Source organism: Pelophylax lessonae, assembly GCF_965119305.1.
Source record: "Pelophylax lessonae genome assembly, chromosome: 11".
NCBI classification, from domain to species: Eukaryota; Metazoa; Chordata; class Amphibia; order Anura; family Ranidae; genus Pelophylax; species Pelophylax lessonae.
Window position 1 is genome coordinate 202,943,554 of NC_138778.1, and position 22,236 is coordinate 202,965,789.

Here is a 22,236-nt window from a genome sequence, read left to right on the forward strand (position 1 = left end):
GAGTTCTGTGATGTAACGGGTTCCTCATCTCTGAAGACCTCTTTGCAGTAGTGAAGGACCCCTTTTCCCTAACTCCAGATAAACAAGTCACACCCCCCTTGACTACCATCATAAAGCTTTCCATGGGTTGCAAGCTTAGATTCCCAAATGGATCAATTTGGAGTTCATGATGCCCATGGTATTGGTAATCCAACAAGTTACAAGTGGTGTTGACTCCGACAGGGTAGACTGCTTATATTTTATGTCAATGTTTAAACAAGCACATCTTTTTGTCCCCCACCAAATCACAATATACAGAGCACTCCATTGTATAAGAAAAGAGAAAAATGCACTGATGCTTTCTTGGAAGATGCTATAAACAAAATACTTCTTCATCAGCTAATAACATACATGTACAGTGAGATTTTCAGTGCACGGCAGAACTTACTCAAGCTACTGCCTACTTATAAAAATGACAACATAGTGCTGTTTAAAAAAAAAAAAAAAAAAAAAATGAACTTCTGTCCTCTTTAATGATGGAGTACGTAAAAATGTACTACGGTTTGTGTTACACAACAGACTTTAACCAGCGAGTTCTAAACACAGAGGAAACAACTTGTCCTTTAAAGGATTCAACATATAAAATAAAAATTTAATATTTACAGATATGTACACTATTTTATATTATTACAAGTCCATGTACTCAATTTTCTTTTTGCCAAGTTCATCACACATGACTGGAAGGTGCGGGCTCTTGTGACGTGCTCTTCAGAACATCTCTTGATCGGTCAGATTTAGAGTCTTTGTTATCTCTGCTTCTGCTTCGTGCAGAACGCTCTTTTCCTCGATCCCTATCTCTGTCCCTGTCTCTACCTCTTTCACGATCTCTGTCCCGGTCTCTATCACGATCCCTGCTTCGAGATTTCTCTCTGCCCCTATCTCTATCCCTCTCCCTGCTTCTGGATCGGTCTCTACGTCTATAGAAATCTCGATCGCGGTCTCTAACCCGGTCTCTGTCCCTATCTCTTTCCCGGTCACGATCTCGTTCTCTCTCCCTTTCTCGGTCTCTCTCTCTGTCTTTGTTATCTCTGTCCCCTTCTTTATCTCGATCCCGCTCCCTATCACGGTCTCTCTCTCTTTCCCGGTCTCTATCTCGGTCCCGGCCTCTATAATTATCTCGGTCCCTGAGTCGGTCTCTGTCTCTATCTCGGTTTCTGTCCCATTCCCTCTTTTCAGTTTCTTTGTCTCCATCTCGTCCATTTCCTCTTTGTCTATCAAGGTCTCTATTTCTGTCTCTGTTCCAATTTCTTCCCCTATCTCTGTCCCACTGTACATCATGTTCTCTTTCTCTTCGTCTATCCTCAAATCCTTGATTTGGAACAAGGTCAGATGATTCTGAATCATTACGTCCTTCTAAGTTCCGAGTTCTACCTTCAAAGCCTCTGTGGTCCTTATTTTGCCTGAAACTGTTAGAGTCCCAGAGTGGTTCTGGCTCTTGCCTACGGTCTGCATAATTCTGAATTAACTCTGGAGGTCTAGATTTGTCCCAAGCTTCACTTCTATGTGGAGGAGGAACAGTTGGGAGTTCAAGCAAAGGTCGTGGCTGAGGTTTCATAGGCGGAGGTTGTTCAGAAAACCTGGAAGGTGCACTTCCCTGTTGTCCACTAAATGAGAGAGCATTAGTGCCTCTTTGATTTTGACTGGGTGATAAGTTTCTTTTTGAGTCATCAAACTGAAGAGGGGCTGGAACCCTTGACCCAGTAAAAGGAATGGAGGCTTGGCCTCGTGTATCTTCAAATTCATCTGGATATGGGCCTCTAGGACCACCAAAGAGACTAGATGTTGGTCCTCTAGGTCCACCAAAGGAAGGATGAATTGGAGCATCTTTGGAAGGTTTAAATAGCAAGGGTTGTGGTCTGTTCTGAACTTCAAAATGTCCTCGACTACCCAGAAATGTAGCTGGCATGGGTCCTCTTGGTCCTTCAAATCTTGGCAGATTGTCATGCTGTGGGGGACCATCAAAACGAGGAGGACTATCAAACTGTGATGGACCATCAAACCTAGGCGGATCGTGAAATCTAGGAGGACCATCATTTGATCTACCAAAATTAGGTTCTTGGAATTCCATTTGTGGACTATTTTGTCTATCAAATCTAGTGGGAGACTGTCCTGTTTTAGCAAAATGAGGAGGGAGAGGGCCTCTATCTCCAAATGGATGATGAATCGGAGGCCCAAATTTTCCAGATTCTGTGTGGTCAATGTTTTGTTCAGGTGGCATACTCCTATAACTATCTACATTTGACGCAATGTTTTCTTCAGGATAGATAGGGGAAGCCCGTAAACCTGGATTATTAGGTATAAGTGGTGGTCTTTGTTCACTATAAACAGGTAGAATTTCACGCTGTGATTGAGGTGGGCCTACTTTGGGGTTCATTGGAAATTGTGGCTCAGGTCTATTATTGTCCTGTGGATTAACTGGATTGATACGGTCTACAAAGGGACCTGTTTGACTGTGAATCTGCTCTTTATTATGCGGAAACATTCCTTCATTTTTAGGTTCAAAATCATCCCTCCGATTTTCTAAGGAAGACATTGCCTGATTAGGAAAGTGAGCTTGAGCATTCGCTTCAGGTTCCCAAGCTGGCTCTTGTGGAGTTAAAAAATGGTCACTACCAGCATGTTGCAATGGCCTAAGCAGTGGTGGAATTGTCACAGGTGTTGGCAGCAGGACTTTACGTAAGGGCTTAGTGGTGCCTACAGGTTCAGCCACTTCAAAGATACTTTCCTTTGTTGTCAGGTTACTAACAAGAGGTATGGTCTCATTCTGGATACTAATAGATGATGTTGTAATAGGAGTGGCTCTTTGAGCTTCAACAGGAACAAGTGGTGCGTCAGTTTGTGACTGTGTAATAGGAACATTTTCTGTGTCCGGCAGTATTATTTTTGCTACTACTTGTCTAGGGTCCCTTGCTTGCCTAGGATCGCGTCTTGGGATTACATGAACATCAGCATCAGTTCCAGCTATTACTATACTTGGTTCGTTTGAAAACAGATCGGTGCTTGAAATGGAAGATTTTGGTGGAGGCGACATCAAAGCATCGGATACAGAGAAATGAGCCATGGAGACGCCTACTGCTGCCCTTTGTTGCCTAAGAGCTTCCTCTTGTTCTTCAAGTTGTCGCTTTTGCTCTTCTATTTGTTTGTTTAATTCCTCCAGCATTTTTTGCTGTTCTAGAAGTGATGGCGAATCAGAAGTCTCTGCTAGATATTCTGCAGAATCCTCCAAAGTTTTGATTTTATTTTGGGCAGCCCTCCTGGTGGGCAAATCTTCAAATGGGACTTTGGCTTCTTCCAGTATGGTTTCATCCTCTGGATCATAGGCCTCTTCATCATATAAGTTTTCACAAGGCTGTTCGGGTTCATAGGGTGTATCATTATTGTCAAAAACCACTGTAGGGACAAAAGCTTTTTCTGGAGTATACTCTTCTTCTGGGTCGTAGGGTCTATCATCTTCCTCCTCAAAAGCTTTATCCTTAGACATCTGTCCAAACTGCTGCACAATGGGATCTACAAAGCCTCTCTCAGTTACAGTCTCAGTTATAGTCTCTACCGAAGTAGTAATAGTGGAAGTAATAGCAGTAACAGGGGCAGGAGTATTCACAGTTTCATTTTTAGTTTCAGTCGTTTTTCCAAACAGGGTCTTCAAAATGTGCTCCAATGGAGTGGCTGTTTTTCCGGATGACATAAGATGTTCAGCATGTGGAGAAGAACCCTTGGGTATGTTTGTGGGCACAACACTCTCTATTCTGATAGGTGGCACCGTATTAATGGGAGGAACTACCTTTGGAGCTGGTTCGGAGATTGGTGGTGGTGATCCAGGGGGTGTGGTACTTCTCATTAGGTCAGTAGATAGTGGTTGATATTTTTTCTTTTCTGGCTGAAAAATGGTAGTGGTTGGTTTGGTAAATGTCAGAATGTCCATCTCCTCCTGGCTTTGAGCCTTTGGACGTTTCTCTTCAATCTTCTCTTGCTCAATAGGAGCAGGGCGTTTATTTCTCTGACAGATTACTAGTCCCAGAATCAAGTTTGGACGTGTGGATTCAAGTCCTAAAACAGCAAAACAAAGTTACAGAAATTTGTGAGTGATGCATTGTTGGTGAAAAATTCTGTAGTTAAATCAGCTTGTATATTACCCAATGCTAGAAAATTGATATATCGCCCCATGCTACAGACCAAGTCAGCTACATTAACACACTTGTAATTAGGTGTGTATTACCCTAAACAAAAGCAGGACTGCTTTCTAAAGCAAATGTCCTGAGAATGACAGCAGCTGATATTACCTACCTTGTAAATGCTAGCTACCTGACTGCCATGGTGATGCAAGAGCAATGATTATTAAAAGGCAAACCATCTGTTCTTTCAATGGAAATTTCCCTAGAACTTAGTGAATGAGGTGAAGCTCTGTTGGATTCCATCATTCAATCACGCGCAAGCAAAATGCTGTGCTTTTGTATGTTCCTTGCATGTGATTGGGTATTTCAGCACATTCACGAAGCTCTGTGGAAAATTCCATTACAAAACAAACAGCCCATTTCTCTTTGGTAAAATCAACCAAAATGTCTTTATCTCTTTTTGACAGTACCCTGATTTTGTTAGCTGCATGCTTGTTCGGGGTTAGGGATGCCTACATAATGAAGCTAGATACAGCCAAGTAACTACCGTTTTCAAAGGAAAGGTTTGACACCGCACCCCCCATTTTTCCATCAAAATATGTCTCCTTTAAAACTGCAAAGGAAACAGAGTTGGAACGAACAACCAGATGCCAGTTGCCTTTTATGTTTTCTGTGGGTTAGAAGATGTAAACCCACTCGAGGGTTGATGTACAAACAGTGACGTGAAGCTAAATCTAAAATACTAAAGACAGTTAGTCAGCTCCTGTGTAAATGTTGACAAGGACAAGCATAACACTGCCAACATAGATGTATCAGTACTTGCAGACATATATTTTCAAAAGCAAATGTCAATTTGACAGGGTATGTTAGGACTTAAACAATGAACATAATGAAAGTAAGGTTTATGGAACATTGGAACCCAAGGCGGACAAAAAAAAAAATGCTGCAGGTTAAAACCCAACTACAATTCTGATGTGTTTTTGCTTGTGGAAACGAGACTCAGGCAAACTTTTTGTTTCCCATTATTTTCCACTGTGCAGAAATGTGTACTAAAGTAGAATTTATGTGTAATCTAGAAATTCTACATCATATGCTGGCGTTACTGAGGTCATGTGAAAGGTATGTTCAGGGAGGCAAATATCTAATGTGGGTATTTTGTGTTTGGCGTTCCTCATACTATTGTAAAGAGAACAGTAGTACAAAATATCTTGTATCAATAGTTGGGCATCCTATCCTATAGAGAAGACAGCCATCATAAAAATTTGAGGCAATGTGGTTGACTAAACTGGACAATGAGCTACTACAAAGAGGGGAGATAGGAACGAACTGAACATTTAGTGAGGGCAATATACCTATAGAAAGGTTATGGGTTGATTGTTCACCTGTTGAGTATTGTGTACTTATTCCTTTTATGCAACAGAGTGATAACCAGGTTATGTGGATTTCTGCAAGTCTTCAAAAAGAAGCCAGAGAAATTGGCTGCCATTGCTGACCTTCTTCTGAAAATACTAGTTTCCTAGCTGTTGGGCTAAATTTCCAGCCTCAGAACTTTAAATGACCACAACAGGAAGTTGTAACTTCAGTTTCCTTTGGGTCTGTTCAGTGTTGAAGCCAGATGATCAAAAGCAGACAGACATTTTCAGAAAGCCAGCATGTTGATTTTATCACGCCCTTTGGCAGGTTGAATGCCGAATGCATTGCATTGTTGAGGTGTGCTGGATCCCTGCAATTTACCTACACTCCTCCACCTGCTGCTCCTGGGGCCATACTAGATGGGCAGCACCATACATTGTAGAAGAGCCTGGTTTACCCTTTGTGAATGATCTCCCACTCAGCTGGATAGGCGAGAACATTTCAGCTGGATAGGTTTCAGGTAGGCTAGCAGAGTTTATTATGTAACTATACTTAAGAGTTTATATTAGAGTTGTTTTACTTGGAATATAAAAAGTTAGGGTATTGGTTCCGTACTGCCATTATATAAATTCTACATGTTGATTTTAGTTTGTGTGATGCTGTTCACATCCTTCCCATGTTATGCTGGTGTGTGAGCCTGATTCTTACTTCCAGGGGTTGGGCTGTCTCTCATTCAGAATTTAGGTAAAAGAAGTGCGAGTGTACTGCAATGTGTGTTGAGATAACATGAGCTTTTCAGACGCTTGAGACCAAATAAGCTCCACTACCATCTTGTGCAACCAATAACGTCTATCTTTATGTGGTACTTTTGATGGCTACATGACAGCTTTCATTTCAGAGGCTTGGGTTCCTTCAAGTCTAGAAAGGCTGTATGTGAATGCAGAAATGAAAGTCAATTTCCAGATGAAGATTGCTTAGCAGAAGAAGCAAATGACGTTCCGAGAATTAATCTTTTGGAGGGCCGATCCTCGAAGTCTTCAGGCATCAGATGTGTTCATTACAAGGGCACCCACTGGACCTTCCACGTACCACAGGCAAGCAACGTGAAAGTATGTCAGCGAAATACCGATACTCAAACAGACAACTTTTTTTTTTAGAAATTGTTTATTGTTTTAAATCACAGAAAATTAAAAAGAAAAAAAAAAAAACTCAACAAATGTTAAATTATGCATGCAGGATTCAATTCTGCCAAGATACAGGAAATACTTACCCTTTGCTGTCAACTATTTACAGTTTGGGCAAAGCTAATTTTATTTTCATTCTAAAGAACAAGCTTCTTACCTGGTCCCTCAAAGGGCAACAATTTAGATGGAATTGGGTCCTTGGCACTCAGAGGGATGAGATAGAGATCCTTTATGTGCCTGTTGTTATTGGCTACTACCCCGAAACGTCCACGACTACTGAAATATGAGTAGAGGGAGATGTAGGCCACTTCCTCCTCCTCTGTAGCTGGGTGGAAGCGAATTAATGACAGCTCCTGTAGATGGAAACATTTACAACAGTCACATCTAAAACATATAGCAACTTGATGAAAAATAGTGTTCTTTAGCAATGAACATACATTCCACATTAATAATTATGCAACCAAAATGAGTGTGTGCTGTAAATGGCATCCAGCATTGCTCCAGTTTTTTCTCGCTGGAGGCTGCCATTTTTCTAAAGCCCAGAGCCCCTGTGCAGCAGTAAATCTTTAGGGTGCCAACAGATCGACCTCTAGTGAATCTGATTTTAGGCACAATGCAAAAAATGGAAAGCAACTGAGCATGTGCACAGCAAGACCGTGTGTTACTGGATTTTAGGCAGTATAGGCACTTATTTTTAATGTTATACATAGCTATACATGTAAAAAGGGGCCAGTCTGAAGTGATCTAGCAGGACTTAAGTACATAAGAACATAAAAAATATTAAATTGCCTTGAATGGGGTTACTGGGTTCCAGGCTCCACCTACCTTTGACAAAGATGATTTGAGTTTGCCCACATAATCCCAAACAGTCTTTGGAGAGATTCTTCCTCCAATGTGGATAGTGTCTGGCAAGTCCTGAATAAGATGACATTTCAGTATTATAAACTATCGTATTGTAGCAGAAAACAAGCACTGCAAACAGCTAAATGGACTATCCCAATGAGATAACCCACTAGGCCTTCCACATAGAAACAAATATTCTCTTAATGTCTATGTAAATCCTGCCTGTTGAAATCAAGTAGGATACCAAATGGTGTAAACTTGGCTAAAAGTGTAATTTAAAAAAAAAAAAAAAAAAATGTATTCTGTGGTCATGTGACTGTTCGGGCACCGCTTCCATATCCAAGAACTGGGGAAAGGAAGGCGGCTCAGGTGTTGTAAACAGTAACCAGTCACATTCTAGCAGGCTTCATGCCATCTCAAACCACATTTTCAGGTTAAGCAATTATTCAATGCTCAATAATTAACTGTAAAATAACAATGAATTCAGAAACATGTACCATAAAAGTCACCAAAAAGAGCAAGTTCTTTGCTGCAATAGGTACAAATGAACCTGCTTTGCACTCGTAACTGGTCTTCGCTTTTGCAACCATTCAACATTACATTCAAATTTAAAAAAAAAAAAAAAAGGTAGGTTGTATCGACGATAAAAAAATAAACAACAAAAAGCACCAGAACAAACCTCATTCAAGTACTCAATAGAACCAGACACTGGGAAGGCTTTAGTGACAAACTTGGCCACGGATTGCATGTTTATAAATCCCTTCCATATTGGGCTGAGACGAGAAAGGAAGAGCGAGGTGTTTCCATCTTGAGGTGACCTCATATCAGGCATGCTGTAAAAAGTAGAATATTAAAGTTTAAAAGGACTGAGCAGTTGCAATCAATCTATTCGTGATTCAGAGGATACAGGTATATAAAACTTAAGGTTTTTATTGCAGAAAGATCACATCAAAGACAAGTGCAACGTTTCCAAGCCACGCAGGACCCCTTTGTCAGGCATGTAATATTGAGCTATGAGGACACTACTTCATTGGATGGCATCAGTGCCTTGGAGAGTTACTCGATCGCATGCCTGACGAATGGGTCCTGCGTGGCTCGGAAACGTTGCACTTGTCTTTGTGATCTTTCTGCAATAAAAACCTTTGGACGATAACTGAAGATTTTATGTACAGTTATACAATGAAATGACCACTGTATGCGAAGGAACCAATTAGCTTCATACCAAAGTATGTCTGGGTAAAATATAGTAAACACAACATTTAGTATGTATCGTCCATATATATACGTTTCTCCATGTACCTATGGATCTGCAAGAAATCCAGTGAGCTCCTATCTAATTGTAGTGAGCTGACAACACTGCCTCTGCTGCAGGGAAATCCCAAGCAGTATTGTCAGTTCTGTATGCAGCCAGACTACAGAACTTCTCCCACTCCTAGAGTAAAATGATTTCTGGTCCATCGGAAGAAAACGGAGCAGGGCTGACAACACTGCTTGGGACCTCACAGAAGCAGAAGCAAGGGGGTTAATTACTAAAACTGGAGTGCAAAAAAATCTGGTGCAGCTCTGCATAGAAACCAATCAGCTTTTTTGTTTTGTCAAAGCTTAAATGAAGAAGCTGAAGTAGGGAGGGTTTCACACGGGCTTCAGCTTGCACACGAGCAGTGCGAACAGCAAGCCTTGCTGAAGCTTTTAAAGTAGCAATTAACTTCAGTTTGTAAATCTTGAACATAGATCCTAATTAGGAGCACTGATTGCCACTTTAAGCAAACTGCTAGCAGGCTTCAATTAAACTTCAAGAAGTGCTGAAACCTGCTAGCAGCTGGTTTACAGTGGCAATTTGCACTCCCATTAGAATCTATGTTCAACATTTACAAACTGGAGCTGAATGGTACTTCAAAGCTTCAGAAAAAGTTTGCTGAAAGTTCTGCAAATGCTTTCATAACTTGCTGTTCACACAGCTCTTAAGCCCATGTCAAACAGGCCTTGGAAGCGGATTGGCTGCCATCCACAGCTGCACCACAGCTTTGCACTCTCCAGTTATACTAAATCAATTCCAAGGTGTTATCAGCAACAAAAAAGTCAGGAGCTCACTGGTTTTCTGGTATTTTTCTGTACTTGCAGGATTTTTAAAAGGTATAAAACATGAGAAAAGGTGTGTGTTGCATTGTGTTTTCAATATAAATATAAGTTCCAAAATCAAGCTGCAGGCTGGGTTTTCAGACTAGAGCACAATTTTGTATATTTTTAAACTTTTTTTCCTACTGAATCTTTAAACCCTTATACTTCATGTAGCAACAATGCACGAGTTCCCTACAATAAGGGCAGTTGCGCAATATCCTGCCATGGAAGTGTAGATGCGTGTCAAGTACAAGGCCTTGATTGCGGAGGTTTTAATCACTTTGCCACTGAGTACCGTAGTACTACTGCGGCAAAGTGGCTCGTTATCATCTGACGACGTAGACCTACGTCGTCAGACACTCCCCCTTGTGGGCGGCGCTCGCGCACCGCCGGAGGCTCGCTCCCGCTGTATTCAGTCACAGCGGGAGTCGGGCCAGGGGAGGAGCAGCGGCGATCGCCGCTGCTCTGCCCCGATCGTCGGCGATCTAGTATGGAGATCCGCCCGCCTGTGTAAACACAAGCGGGCGGATCTCCCAAGTGACAGGGAATGACAGATCGGAGTGTTCAGCATAGCTGGACATCCGATCTGTCCCTGGCTCACACAGTCACCTCCCCCCCACACGTCAGTAAGCACCAGGCATACATTAACCCCTCCCTCCCCAATAAAATTAACCCCTTCCCTGCCAGTGTCATTTTTACAGTAACAGTGCATATATATAGCACTGATTACTACAGTAATGTCACTGGTACCCCCAAAAGTGTCAAAAATGTCAGTCAAGGGTCCGATCTGTCCGCCGCAATGTCGCAGTCCCGCAAAAAAAATTGCAGATCGCCGCCATTACGCGTTAAAAAAAAAAAAAAACACCAAAAATGACAGAAATCTTTCCCTTTGTTAGTAAACGCAATAACTTTTGCGCAAACCAATCAAAATACGCTTATTGTGAATTTTTTTTACCAAACATAGGTAGCAGAAAACAAATTGGCCAAAAATTTTAAAAATTTTTGATTTTTACATTTTTTGGGGGGAATTTCATATAAAAAAAATGTGAAAAATATTGTTGTTTTTTCAAAATTTACGCTCTTTTTTTGTTTATAGCGCAAAAAGTAAAAATCGCACAGGTGATCAAATACCACCAAAAGAAAGCTCTGTTTGTGGGAAAAAAAAGGACGTAAATTTCGTTTGGGTATGGCGTCGCACGACCGCGCAATTGTCAGTTAAAGTCGCACAGCGCCGAATCGCAAAAAATGGCCTGGACGTAAGACAGCAAAATGCTCTAGTGGTAAAGTGGTTAAAGGGAGTATTCAGAGTGTGCCTTCCACCCATAGAACACCCCCCAACACCAGACAGCTGACTGCACTAAAATACAAACAGCAAAACATAGTTTTGCCTTATTGTTCCTCAGAATAGTTACGGCACACTCCATCACTATACAGCTTCTGCTGGTTCCCCCATACATAACTAGGAGGGTAAGGATGGCCAAATGCCATCAGAAAGGTGGACCATGCTAGATGTGTTTGCTTGCATTAAAACCTGTGTGAAGGAGCCCTTAGTGAATTTGGATTGGCTGCCTTTGTTTTTTGTAACAAATGTCTCCAGCTACTGGCAGGCTTTGTCAGTGAGACAACTGATCCAGAGAAACCAATGTGACCCCATAAATGTGATAATTACTCCTTTAGTGGTGAAAAACTGTAAACTGACTCAGCAGTGTTTGGGGTCTCCAAACTATGGCCCTCCAGTTGTTCTGGAACTACAATTCCCATCATGCCTAGTCAGGTCTGTGAATGTCAGTTTTATAATGCCTCAAGGGACAAGCCTAACTCTACTGGTTTGTATACAGTTCCGACACATGGAGGAGTGCTGCTTCTGTATACTGGAATATTGCTCATTACGACTGGAGCAGATGTCAGTAGCCAGATTCGCCTGTGTGTATCCAGAAGGGGCTTTCCGTCATACTTGTGCACAATTCTTAGTGTCCACAGGTGTCAATCAGCACCCTGTGGATGTATAACAACCAATGAAAGTTTGTTAGACTCAAATGTGAAGCAACAAGGAGGGCAATAATAATCCATCCTTCTTCCTCTTTAGATGTAGAGAGTATTTATAGAGTTGTAGCGTCCTTCCTGTAGGATGACTTGACTATATTTGATGTTTCTACTTGCTGGTATATGGCAGTAAATGTGTGATCTTTAAGTGTTAGATGGACATTTTAAAAAGGCATTAGCGTCATTTACCAATCACAAATGCCATTGGCATGAATGTCATTTTTCAAAAGACATATGTGAATCTAATTGGCTTATTGTACATAATATTGTGAGCATGTCTTAATATTTCTAAATATAGTTTGTAACTTACATGCTCATGTGAGCAGCTGTATTTGATTACATACGGAGGCTCTGCTTTGTGCTAGAACGGTGTATTACTGTTCAGATTAATGGAAAGCAATGCTCTCGCTCTCTATGTGGCCAAAAAATTTGCTGTGTGCTTTATACATAAAGAGAAATTGTAACAAGAACCTATTAGCCGTATATGAAATGCAGTTATAAAAATATAACAGCAAGCCATAATGTGAACCACAGCAAAAAGTAATGCATTAAAATGAAAATATCCTTTTCTTCTGTGTACGTGTGTGTATATGTGATTAAAGTAGGACGATCCAAAGATCTCCAATCGACCTGTCCTCATATGGCTCCAACAAGGGTCTTCACTCACAGTCTCCAATATTTGCCATTTTCGGAATTATAGGTATCTATATTCATGTTACAATAATTACTCATTCAGCAAGAGGGATGGTGTGTCTGCCAATCTTCTGCTTGTGTTAATGACTGCTACGGGTAGAAAGACACCAGACTATTTCTCTTTTTACAGAAATTAGTTATGTGGTCAGCTTAAATGCAGCGTTCTCCCTAAATGTACCTACAGTAGGGTAAAAACTGAATGCAAAGTCAACTGCCAGAGAGAAGGCACCATAAGGTCACGGGTCTTAACCTTTGATATGCAAACACAGGCTTTCTGGTAATCATAGGTGCTCACGCACATGGCCATGTGCACTCTACTCTGTACACTTCAAGCAGTGCTGTTAAAAAGGACAACTGTATTGTGAATGCCAGAGGCTAGTACCTCAGTGTCTTGTACCCAGCAGTTTTCTTAGCATGCTGGAGGTTTGCTGTAAGTATATACTGGAGTATATTCAACATAGGCAAAGGAGAACAAAGTGCAGTAACCCACAGAATTATGAAATAGGTCAGGGCACCTAACCATAAACCTAATTGGCTGTTATGAGCTACTCCACTCTGACATCTCTTTGCATTGCCTCATTTGAATAAGCCTACTACCGTGTGTAGCTAAACACTTCACTACAGTGTATTTATATTATGTTCAGTTGTGTCTGAAAAGGCTAAGGGAATCTGCAATATTTTTCAATAAACAGCTTTGTACTTGTTCCACATCAATGCTGAGACTACGCACTTGACGTTTGGTGAAGATGATGTTAGATATCGGATATCAGAGGTGGTTGGCTTCATCAGAATTGATTTTGGAGCAGAGACAACAGGAGGAGGCGGCGGCTGCAATGGTGCTGAAGCTTCTTCATAATCCCGGGTGATTCTGGGGCTGCTGTTTGGAGGGATGGCAACAGCTGCTGGTGCAGGTGGCCGATTAATCGCTCTTCTGGGGTCCCTGCCAGAACCTGTGACTGTGGTAACAGGGTTGGGGACAGGAAGTATGGGAGCCTGACTAGCTACAGGGGACTCAGGGGGTGGAGGAGAAGCATTGGGCAAGGGAACTGGCTCAGGGACCACATTGGGGACGCTGTCTTTGATCTCATTGGTCTCCATTGGTGTATCAGACTCCTCTTCTGGAGGTGGAGGCGGTTCATCATCTTCTGGTTTTATTTTAGGCTCTGGCTTCTTCACGGGGGGAATGGTCATTGTGGTGGTCTTCTGACGTTTTGTTGGGGGTTCCTCATCAGCAGATATCTGACCTGTTGAGAAACACAAAGATTCAGCTTAAAACAAACCAGTGTTCTGGCTTGGTAGGGTAAGCAGGTCCACTGAAAGAGTAACTAAAAACAAGATGCCTTGCCCAAAAATGTAAGGAAGAGGCAGCAGTACTGCCTGTGGTCTACCTTCTGCTAGCATTTCCCTAGTGCTGACTTTGCCTGCCTTGCTCAAGGGTGTATGGAGATTGCCAACATGGTAGAGGTAGGACTTTGCTGCCTCTCTCTCAAAGCCTCCAGCAAAGAACACTGAGCACCACAGCAGTAACATCAAAATTCAGAGGACTAGCAGTTGGAGGTAGTAGTGTCCTAAGCATTACACTGCAGATACATAGCTATGAAGCTGTAGATACAATCCCATACCACTCCTATAACCAGCTGCGATGTAGCTGCAAGACTGCAGTAAACTAGTGAGAAATTTACAGCACAATGTTAAACAAACAGAAGAAGCTGGGCTGCCATCTATTACAAGAGCATCTAGCAAAGAAATACACTTTCGGTTTACTGATGCTTTTTTTTTTTCTTTGCCCTTAATATTTTTTTTTGGATAGAGATGTGGCTTAAGCTACTCCACAATCTGACCGTACAATCCCCCTATGTAATCCCCCTATGTCTACAAACTACATAGTACAAGAACCTCCCTCCTTGGGTACAAAATTAATGGATTTTTTTAGGTAGTGCTCCCCTTTCAGTTAATAAAGATGCATATTGAGACTAATGCCTCGTACACACGCATCGATTATTGGCCGTGAATTTTCGGCCAATGTCCGATCGGCCGATTTTCGGCTTGTTAGTATAATGCTTCCGACAACCGACTCCATCTGGTGTGCAGGCTATAAAATTTTTGTTGGCCGTCAACACAACAGCCGATTTTCCGTCAGTCAGTACAGATTTCGGCAGACAAAAATCTGATGAGCAAGACTGGGCATGCTCAGAGAAGAAAAAACACATGGAAAGTAAACCATCACATGACATCACTTCTGAAGTAGAATTTTGTTGGCCAAGAAAATTCGTGTGCAGTCTAGGCACATTCCAACCAACAAAACACCACTCTGGACAAAAGTCGGACGATCGGTCGGCCGATAATCGTTGCGTGTGTACGAGGCATTACACTAGGATCAGTTTTGTGTGGTAACCTAAAGAAACCAAAAAGTCACATTCAGCAGCAGCACCATGCTTAAATCCCAACTCCAAAAGTTTTTTTTTTCTACTTTGTCAGTTAAGTGATTGTAAACCTTTTTATTTTAACGTACATGCCCCAATCCTCCTCTTCTAGGGTCCCCCCCCACTGACGCTTTAGGTCACTCCTCTTAATAAGGTACCCCCACGGAAAGCAGTTTTCCCCAGGGGCACCCAAGTCTTACTGCTGCATCCATTCATACAGTGGGACTTGCACCCCCACCTCCCTCTGTTACAGGATTTGATTGACAGCAGTGAGAGCCAATGGCTCTTGCTGCAATCTGTTTAGCGGAGAGAGCCAGCATTTAGATGAAAAACCTTATGGCTTTAGAACCACTAAGTTTTTATTGCTGTCCATGAGGAATCTAACTTAGTTAATGAGAGACACTAATATGAAGCCACAAAAGCAGTAACAACCTTTCAAGCCCTTATGCTTTGGGGCTGATTTACTAAAACTGGAGAGTGCAACATATGGTGTAGCTCTGCATAGAAACCAATTAGCTTCCAAGTTTTCTTTGCAAAGCTTAATTGAACAAGCTGAAGGTAGAAGCGGATTGGCTACCATGCACAGCTGCACCAGATTTTGCACTCTGCAGTTTTAGTAAATCAACTCCTATGTATTTTTCAGCAGTCTATCCAAACTGGTGAGATTTCATATCACTTCCTCTTGTGACTAACTTAGCTCTTCCACCCTGCACATGACTTCCTGTCTTGTGCAGACCAAACAAATAATCCTTTGGTAGGTAAAACAATGGCCCATTTACTTGAGGTGGGTTACCAGGCACTGCATTAAGGCAGCCTATTGAAAATAAATGGATGTGTAAATGGACATTTTGGCATTTCAACTGTGTATTTAACCTGGAGTTCCACTATAATATACCTGTACAGATTTTGCACTTGAGATCAAACAGATGGGCACGATGCTGGCTTGTTGTGTCTTCCAACATACTGCTGAAAATGTCTGGGAGGGAAGAGGTGCTTTTCTCCGGAGGAGGAACACGAGCGGTTTCTTGCTGCTCCTAAACCAAAATTTAAAATAAGGAAAAGAAGAAAAACAGGGGACGATAAGCTTCAATCAATGCTTTTTCAGTAGGAAATAAGTTTTGTTTTTATACAGTGCTAAAACCCAAGTGACATACTCAGCATGGAAGGAGGAAAAGTGTTTCCACGGTAGTTTAAGCGTGCAAAGCAGTGGGTGAGTGCTGGAAAAGTAATTCATGGACTCGGCAGCCAGGTAGCATAAGCACAATGAATGTGGGGTCACATTAACATAATAGCAAAATGTTCCCAGATTAAATCATTGAAGGAAACAGTCCCCCATCCCTCGTTGGCCTAGAGAGGGTATAATTTCAAAACCAGAATGAAAACACCAGCTGTCTATTTCAGGTTGGCCTACAATATAACAGTCTGGGACAGTTGGCCAGTGCAAATGTGATCCCACACAATTATACAAGCTATGCTACAAAAGACCTTAAACCCACCGTGTCAGTATCGGACATGGGAGGGGATTCCTCCATATCTATAAAGAAATGTCTTGAGGAGGCTTTATGTTCCATACGAGACTTGGTTTTCAGAACCGCAGTCTATTAGAGTGAAGGAAAAAATACACAGCTCATTTAGCAAAACATGGATTAACTGTGCTTGCCTAACCAGTACTCTATCAAAAACAGTGTACTCATTAACTTTACGGCACATGTACATAAATACTCATACAGGATAAAGGCGGGGGGGGGGGGGGGGGGTTACTAAAACTGAAGCACTCAGAATCTGGTGCAGCTGTGCCAATCGGCTTCTAACTTCAGCTTTTTTAATTAAGCTTTGGTAATAAAGCCTGGTAGCTGATCTGAAACATGACAAGACCTTGCTCATTGACAAGGAACAGCAATATAGGGGCACTGGATGATTTGGAAAGTGTTCTCTTATCAATCCAGTTGCTGGCAATTTTCCACCAGCAACAGGATCAATAGTGTGACATGGCCTTAAGAGTGGCCAAACAATGATTTTTATCAAGTGATGCCCTTCGAAAGAAGCAAGCATGGGCAGCAGACATGCTCATTATTGCTCACTGCTGTTTTCCAGAACATTGAGAAATCAGAGCATCATAGTTACCAAACTATAGAAGGGTAATTGTTTTTTTAAAAAAAAAGAAAAAAAAAAGTGTTATCAGGTAAACAGCAAAGGCAGAAACATCTTTAAGTGCCTGCTATATTTTTTTTCTTTTAAAAGAGGCCTGCGTGTTTATATTCTGTTTATTTGCACCAATTTCTGAGGCCACCTCCCTAACACTGTCTAAATATTACCTGATTCCGAGTAAGCCGGCCCGAAATTCACTCAGTAGGCAACCCTGTTGGCTGCCTCCCAGGTGCCATTTACCAATTGAAATATCTAAGATGCTGGGTGGAAAATTTTCAACTATAGAGCTCCTGCACCCAACTGGATGCAACTGCTGTTTCTGTATTTTGACAGCTGGCAGGGCTGGCTGTCTAATGCAATAGCCCATCCGCACTATGAAGGTTTAGGCAGATAAATATCTATTTCAGATTTTTATAACTACAAAAAGGTTTATCCAGTAGTGCTTTACATCTAATTGGAATGTGTGATCTAACTACAAAAAAAAGGTGAAACGCCTTCTATAGGCTCTTGCACAACAAAACTATTGTCAATACCAACCTGCAGCTATGCATTTTTAAAACTGTGCTTTAAGGGCGTGACATTGTGATAAATGTTAAGCTCGGAAAATTAGTAGATTGTCATTTGTGTTTGCAAAAACTTGCTACTTTCATCCATATTAAAATTCCCACGAATGGCACAAGCCTATTAAAAAAACAATGCATAAGATGACTCTAACATACCGTTTTTGACTCCGTCTCTTTCCAGGAAGAAAGCCTCTTTGATGCGAGGGCTTCGGGTTTCAAACGCACTAATTTTGCTGGTGAGATTTCTCCACGAAGAACACGTTGAAACAGACCCTGGACACCAAACACAGCGAGACAAAGTTTACTATACAATCCAGCATCTATTGATTTTTTTTAATAACATGGGGACTAACAAGTTTAAACCTTTTTAAAGGTTTAAATACAAGCTAAAATGTACGTCAGTATCATTTATCAAAGTGTCTAACAAAAAAAAAGAGCAATCAAAATCAAAGTTAGTGGTGGTGAAGGTGAAGGGGCTGGATGCACTGCGACACTTGCCGGTCTCCTGAGCACTTTATAACACAGTGGCTTATCTATGTGGATGGATGATCACCTGTATATGGACTTTATGCTCTTTTTATTTATCTTTTACGCTGCACTAATTTGATTTATATATAAAAATCAAATTCAAACCCTTTCCAAGAAACTGACATTTGGAATCAATTGGATTTTAAAAAGGATCAAAAAAATTTTTTATTTTTCCCCCTAGACACTATGGTAAATGAGGCTCAGCATGTGGGAATAAAAAATAATAATTAAAAATAAAAAGTGTAATTGTGTATGTAAGCCAGCTATGAAATTTCACCTAATAATCACCTCCCTTCCCTGTTTAGGTCCCCCAACAAGCAGCACTACCAGCATAAAGGGGAAATCTTTTTGGTAAGACTCTGGAAGACCCAATTAATTCTACATGTCCTCTGATCCCCCTTCAATTTAAGCCAGAAGTTGTGAGTGCTGTTCTACTGTATCCTCAAGATCTTACCTGATTCTTTGGGTCCTTCATGTTAAACATAATGGTCCTATACTTGCTCTTGTATCCACTGCCCGTGTCTTTATAAAGGTTGAACATCTCTTTTTCAATCATTATAGCAACATGCCCCACCTCATTCTCCGACATCGACAGATCATCGCTGCCATTCACCCTAAATCACAAAAAGAAGCCACACCATGTTACATTTAGGTGAAAGACAATTCTTATACAAAATGCAAACACAACAAAAGCCATAACATAGGTGGTTTGCTCCAAAGTCCTAACCCACATGCTTATTTCCATTGCCATATTTACATTTAAGCAAAGCTTTATGCTGGCCATAAATTAATCGAATCTCCGCCGATTCAACAGGGACTAGCAGAGATTCGGTCCATCTATAGGCAAGCCGATTGTACCCAATTCAATTAATTGTATCAACTTGGGTACAACCAGCATGTTAGATCTTTAGCATGCGATTATTACCAGAGGCCATAGCCACTAGCAATAATCATTGTACTCGCCCAGCAAGGACAGCTCCCTGCACCCCTCTGGCGGAAGAACACAATAGCTTCACCGGAGGCATTCTCCCATCAGCGTTGACAGTGTTGGGAGTGATTTTCTGCAATCAGTGGTTGCAGGAAGGAAAAATCACATGATCTATGGCTTGCCTAAGTCACGAAAAACTCTCTGCAGTACTCCTAAGTTCATATAACATGAACCTTATTACTATAGGTCCCTACTTGAGGTACTCTCCTGGCATACATCAATAGCAACCATTAGAGAAATACCATGCATGCAAACCTATATCACAGGATATAATATATATATATATATAAACTTAGATGCACTCAGAAACCGGTGCATTTTGATATCTTGATTTAACATTCCATCATCTAGCCAATTTTGCTGACATTTAAGCAAACATGCCTAGTCTTTGTATGATCTAGCATTATAAGAGCTCAGCTTCTTCAGGGGCATAGGAGGTATTTCAGAACGAAAGTAACACTCTAGAAAAAACTGAATGACAACTGAAGTTGTAAAAGGAGCTTGTAAAGATTTTAAAGGAAGTGAAAAATCTCAAAACGCAGAGGAGCTTCTAGCTAGTGGCAGCAGGCACCAAAATATGACCATACATTGGTGCTAGTGAGCTTATTCTAAGCTTCTGACTAATTAGGGTTGCTTTAGCTACAGAGCGAAGTCTAAGCCCCCATCTAATATCAGCTGTTCTGAATGGGCCTAAATCAGCAGGAGGCCCCTTCTACAGGTACTTTCAAAGTAGGTAGGTACAGTGGCTTCTCTAGTAACATCCAGGTCATTTCATAACAGATGATTTTCGATGACAGCTCAGACCTCATGCAGCCGTTCCAAACATTCATGCAGACGTCAAGGAGTTGAGAGGAATGAATCAAACAACACCCCTCTACCTACAGAACATTTAAAAAATAACCCCAAATATTTAGTTATGCCATAATTACACCATGGTCTATAATAATACACTGCCAACAGAACGTGTTGTGCAGCTCACACATGACATTTAGCTGCAGTTTAAAGCATCTAAACAAAGTTTTCCCCACACCTTTTGACAAGGATCTCCTTCAATGACCTGCGGATGTTCTGCCTGATCTGATTATTGGGCATGGGATGAGAAGAGCTGGACACTGGCTTAGGTGGAGCACTAGGCACCGATGAGGATGATGAGCTGGGTGCAGACGTGGAAGACGAGTGGGATGGAGAGACCCCGGACGCTGGTTTCTTGCTAACACTGTTTGAAAACGCCTTCTTCGGCTCCGGTGCAGAGGATGAAGGAGGTATCTTCTTGGGTATCTTTGGAAGTTTACTAATAGCAGATGAAGTTGGAGGGGGTGGGGGACGGGGTTGCGGTTTGAGAGGCAGATGTTTACTGCTGCTGCTGGTAGTACTGGTAGACTGCTTTGCTGGGGGCTTGCTTGCAACTGGGGCAAGGGGAATCTTCTTCAGCATGGGGATCCGGGGCAGAGCAGAAATCGGTTTCATCATCATCATAGATGTTGGAGAGAGTGGTGGTTTTTTAACAGGAGGAGGAGAAGGAACAGGAGGAGGAGCAGGAACAGGGGGAGGAGCAGGAACAGGGGGAGGCTCAGGAGCAAGAGCAGGAACAGGAGGAGGCACAGGAACACGAGGGACAGGGGCAGGAGCAGGAACAGGAAGAGCAGGAACACGAGGGACAGGGGCAGGAGCAGGAACAGGAGGAGGAGCAGGAACACGAGGGACAGGGGCAGGAGCAGGAACAGGAGGAGGAGCAGGAACACGAGGGACAGGGGCAGGGGCAGGAACAGGGGTTTCTGGTTTCTTTTCAGGTTCTTCTGTTTTCTCAGCTACAAGAAAAAAAAAAAAAAGTGGGTAAATAAAGTTTCCGTATAGCAAGGTTTTTGTATTAATGGATTCAGGTTAGTGTTTGCTGTAAGCAATGCCTGTTATATACACCCAGCCCCCACAAAAAAAAAAAAAAAAAAATATTTTACACACACACACACACACACACACACACACACACACACACACACACACACATATATATATATATATATATATATATATATATACACACATATATATACACACACACACACATATATACACATACATACATACATACAGTGCCTTGCGCAAGTATTGCCCCCCCCTTGAACTTCGACCTTTTGCCACATTTCAGGCTTCAAAGATATAAAACTGTAACTTTTTGAGAAGAATCAACAAGTGGGACAATCATGAAGTGGAACGAAATTTATTGGATATTTCAAACTTTAACAAATAAAAAAACGGAAAAATTGGGTGTGCAAAATTATTCAGCCCCCTTAAGTTAATACTTTGTAGCGCCACCTTTTGCTGCGATTACAGCTGTAAGTCGCTTGGGGTATGTCTCTATCAGTTTTGCACATCGAGAGACTGAAATTTTTGCCCATTCCTCCTTGCAAAACAGCTCGAGCTCAGTGAGGTTGGATGGAGAGCGTTTGTGAACAGCAGTTTTCAGTTCTTTCCACAGATTCTCGATTGGATTCAGGTCTGGACTTTGACTTGGCCATTCTAACACCTGGATATGTTCATTTGTGAACCATTCCATTGTAGATTTTGCTTTATGTTTTGGATCATTGTCTTGTTGGAAGACAAAATCTCAGTCCCAGTCTCAGGTCTTTTGCAGACTCCCATCAGGTTTTCTTCCAGAATGGTCCTGTATTTGACTCCATCCATCTTCCATCATCCATCTTCCCCGTCACTGCTGAAGAAAAGCAGGCCCAAACCATGATGCTGCCACCACCATGTTTGACAGTGGGGATGGTGTGTTCAGGGTGATGAGCTGTGTTGCTTTTACGCCAAACATAACATTTTGAATTGTTGCCAAAAAGTTTGATTTTGTTGGTTTCATCTGACCAGAGCACCTTCTTCCACATGTTTGGTGTGTCTCCCAGGTGGCTTGTGGAAAACTTTAAAAAGGCACTTTTTATGGATATCTTTAAGAAATGGCTTTCTTCTTGCCACTCTTCCATAAAGGCCAGATTTGTGCAGTATACGACTGATTGTTGTCCTATGGACAGAGTCTCCCACCTCAGCTGTAGATCTCTGCAGTTCATCCAGAGTGATCATGGGCCCTCTTGGCTGCATCTCTGATCAGTCTTCTTGTATGAGCTGAAAGTTTAGAGGGACGGCCAGGTCTTCGTAGATTTGCAGTGGTCCGATACTCCTTCCATTTCAATATTATCGCTTGCACAG

General features: G+C 41.8%; 1 protein-coding gene across 1 annotated transcript in view; it reads right to left on the minus strand.

The window, feature by feature from the left end:
• Positions 1–587: 587 nt before the first annotated feature.
• DIDO1 (death inducer-obliterator 1) overlaps positions 588–22,236 on the minus strand; it is a 63,292-nt gene continuing 41,643 nt past the window's right edge. Inside the window, exons 5-14 of the mRNA XM_082271635.1 lie at positions 20,066–20,843; positions 18,502–18,661; positions 17,676–17,792; positions 16,305–16,406; positions 15,704–15,842; positions 13,116–13,629; positions 8,211–8,364; positions 7,514–7,603; positions 6,846–7,041; positions 588–4,086 (exon numbers count right to left, since the gene is read on the minus strand). Coding sequence (XP_082127761.1) covers positions 707–4,086; positions 6,846–7,041; positions 7,514–7,603; positions 8,211–8,364; positions 13,116–13,629; positions 15,704–15,842; positions 16,305–16,406; positions 17,676–17,792; positions 18,502–18,661; positions 20,066–20,843 — 5,630 coding nt within the window. The 3' untranslated portion in view covers positions 588–706. The remainder of the gene's footprint in view (positions 4,087–6,845; positions 7,042–7,513; positions 7,604–8,210; positions 8,365–13,115; positions 13,630–15,703; positions 15,843–16,304; positions 16,407–17,675; positions 17,793–18,501; positions 18,662–20,065; positions 20,844–22,236) is intronic.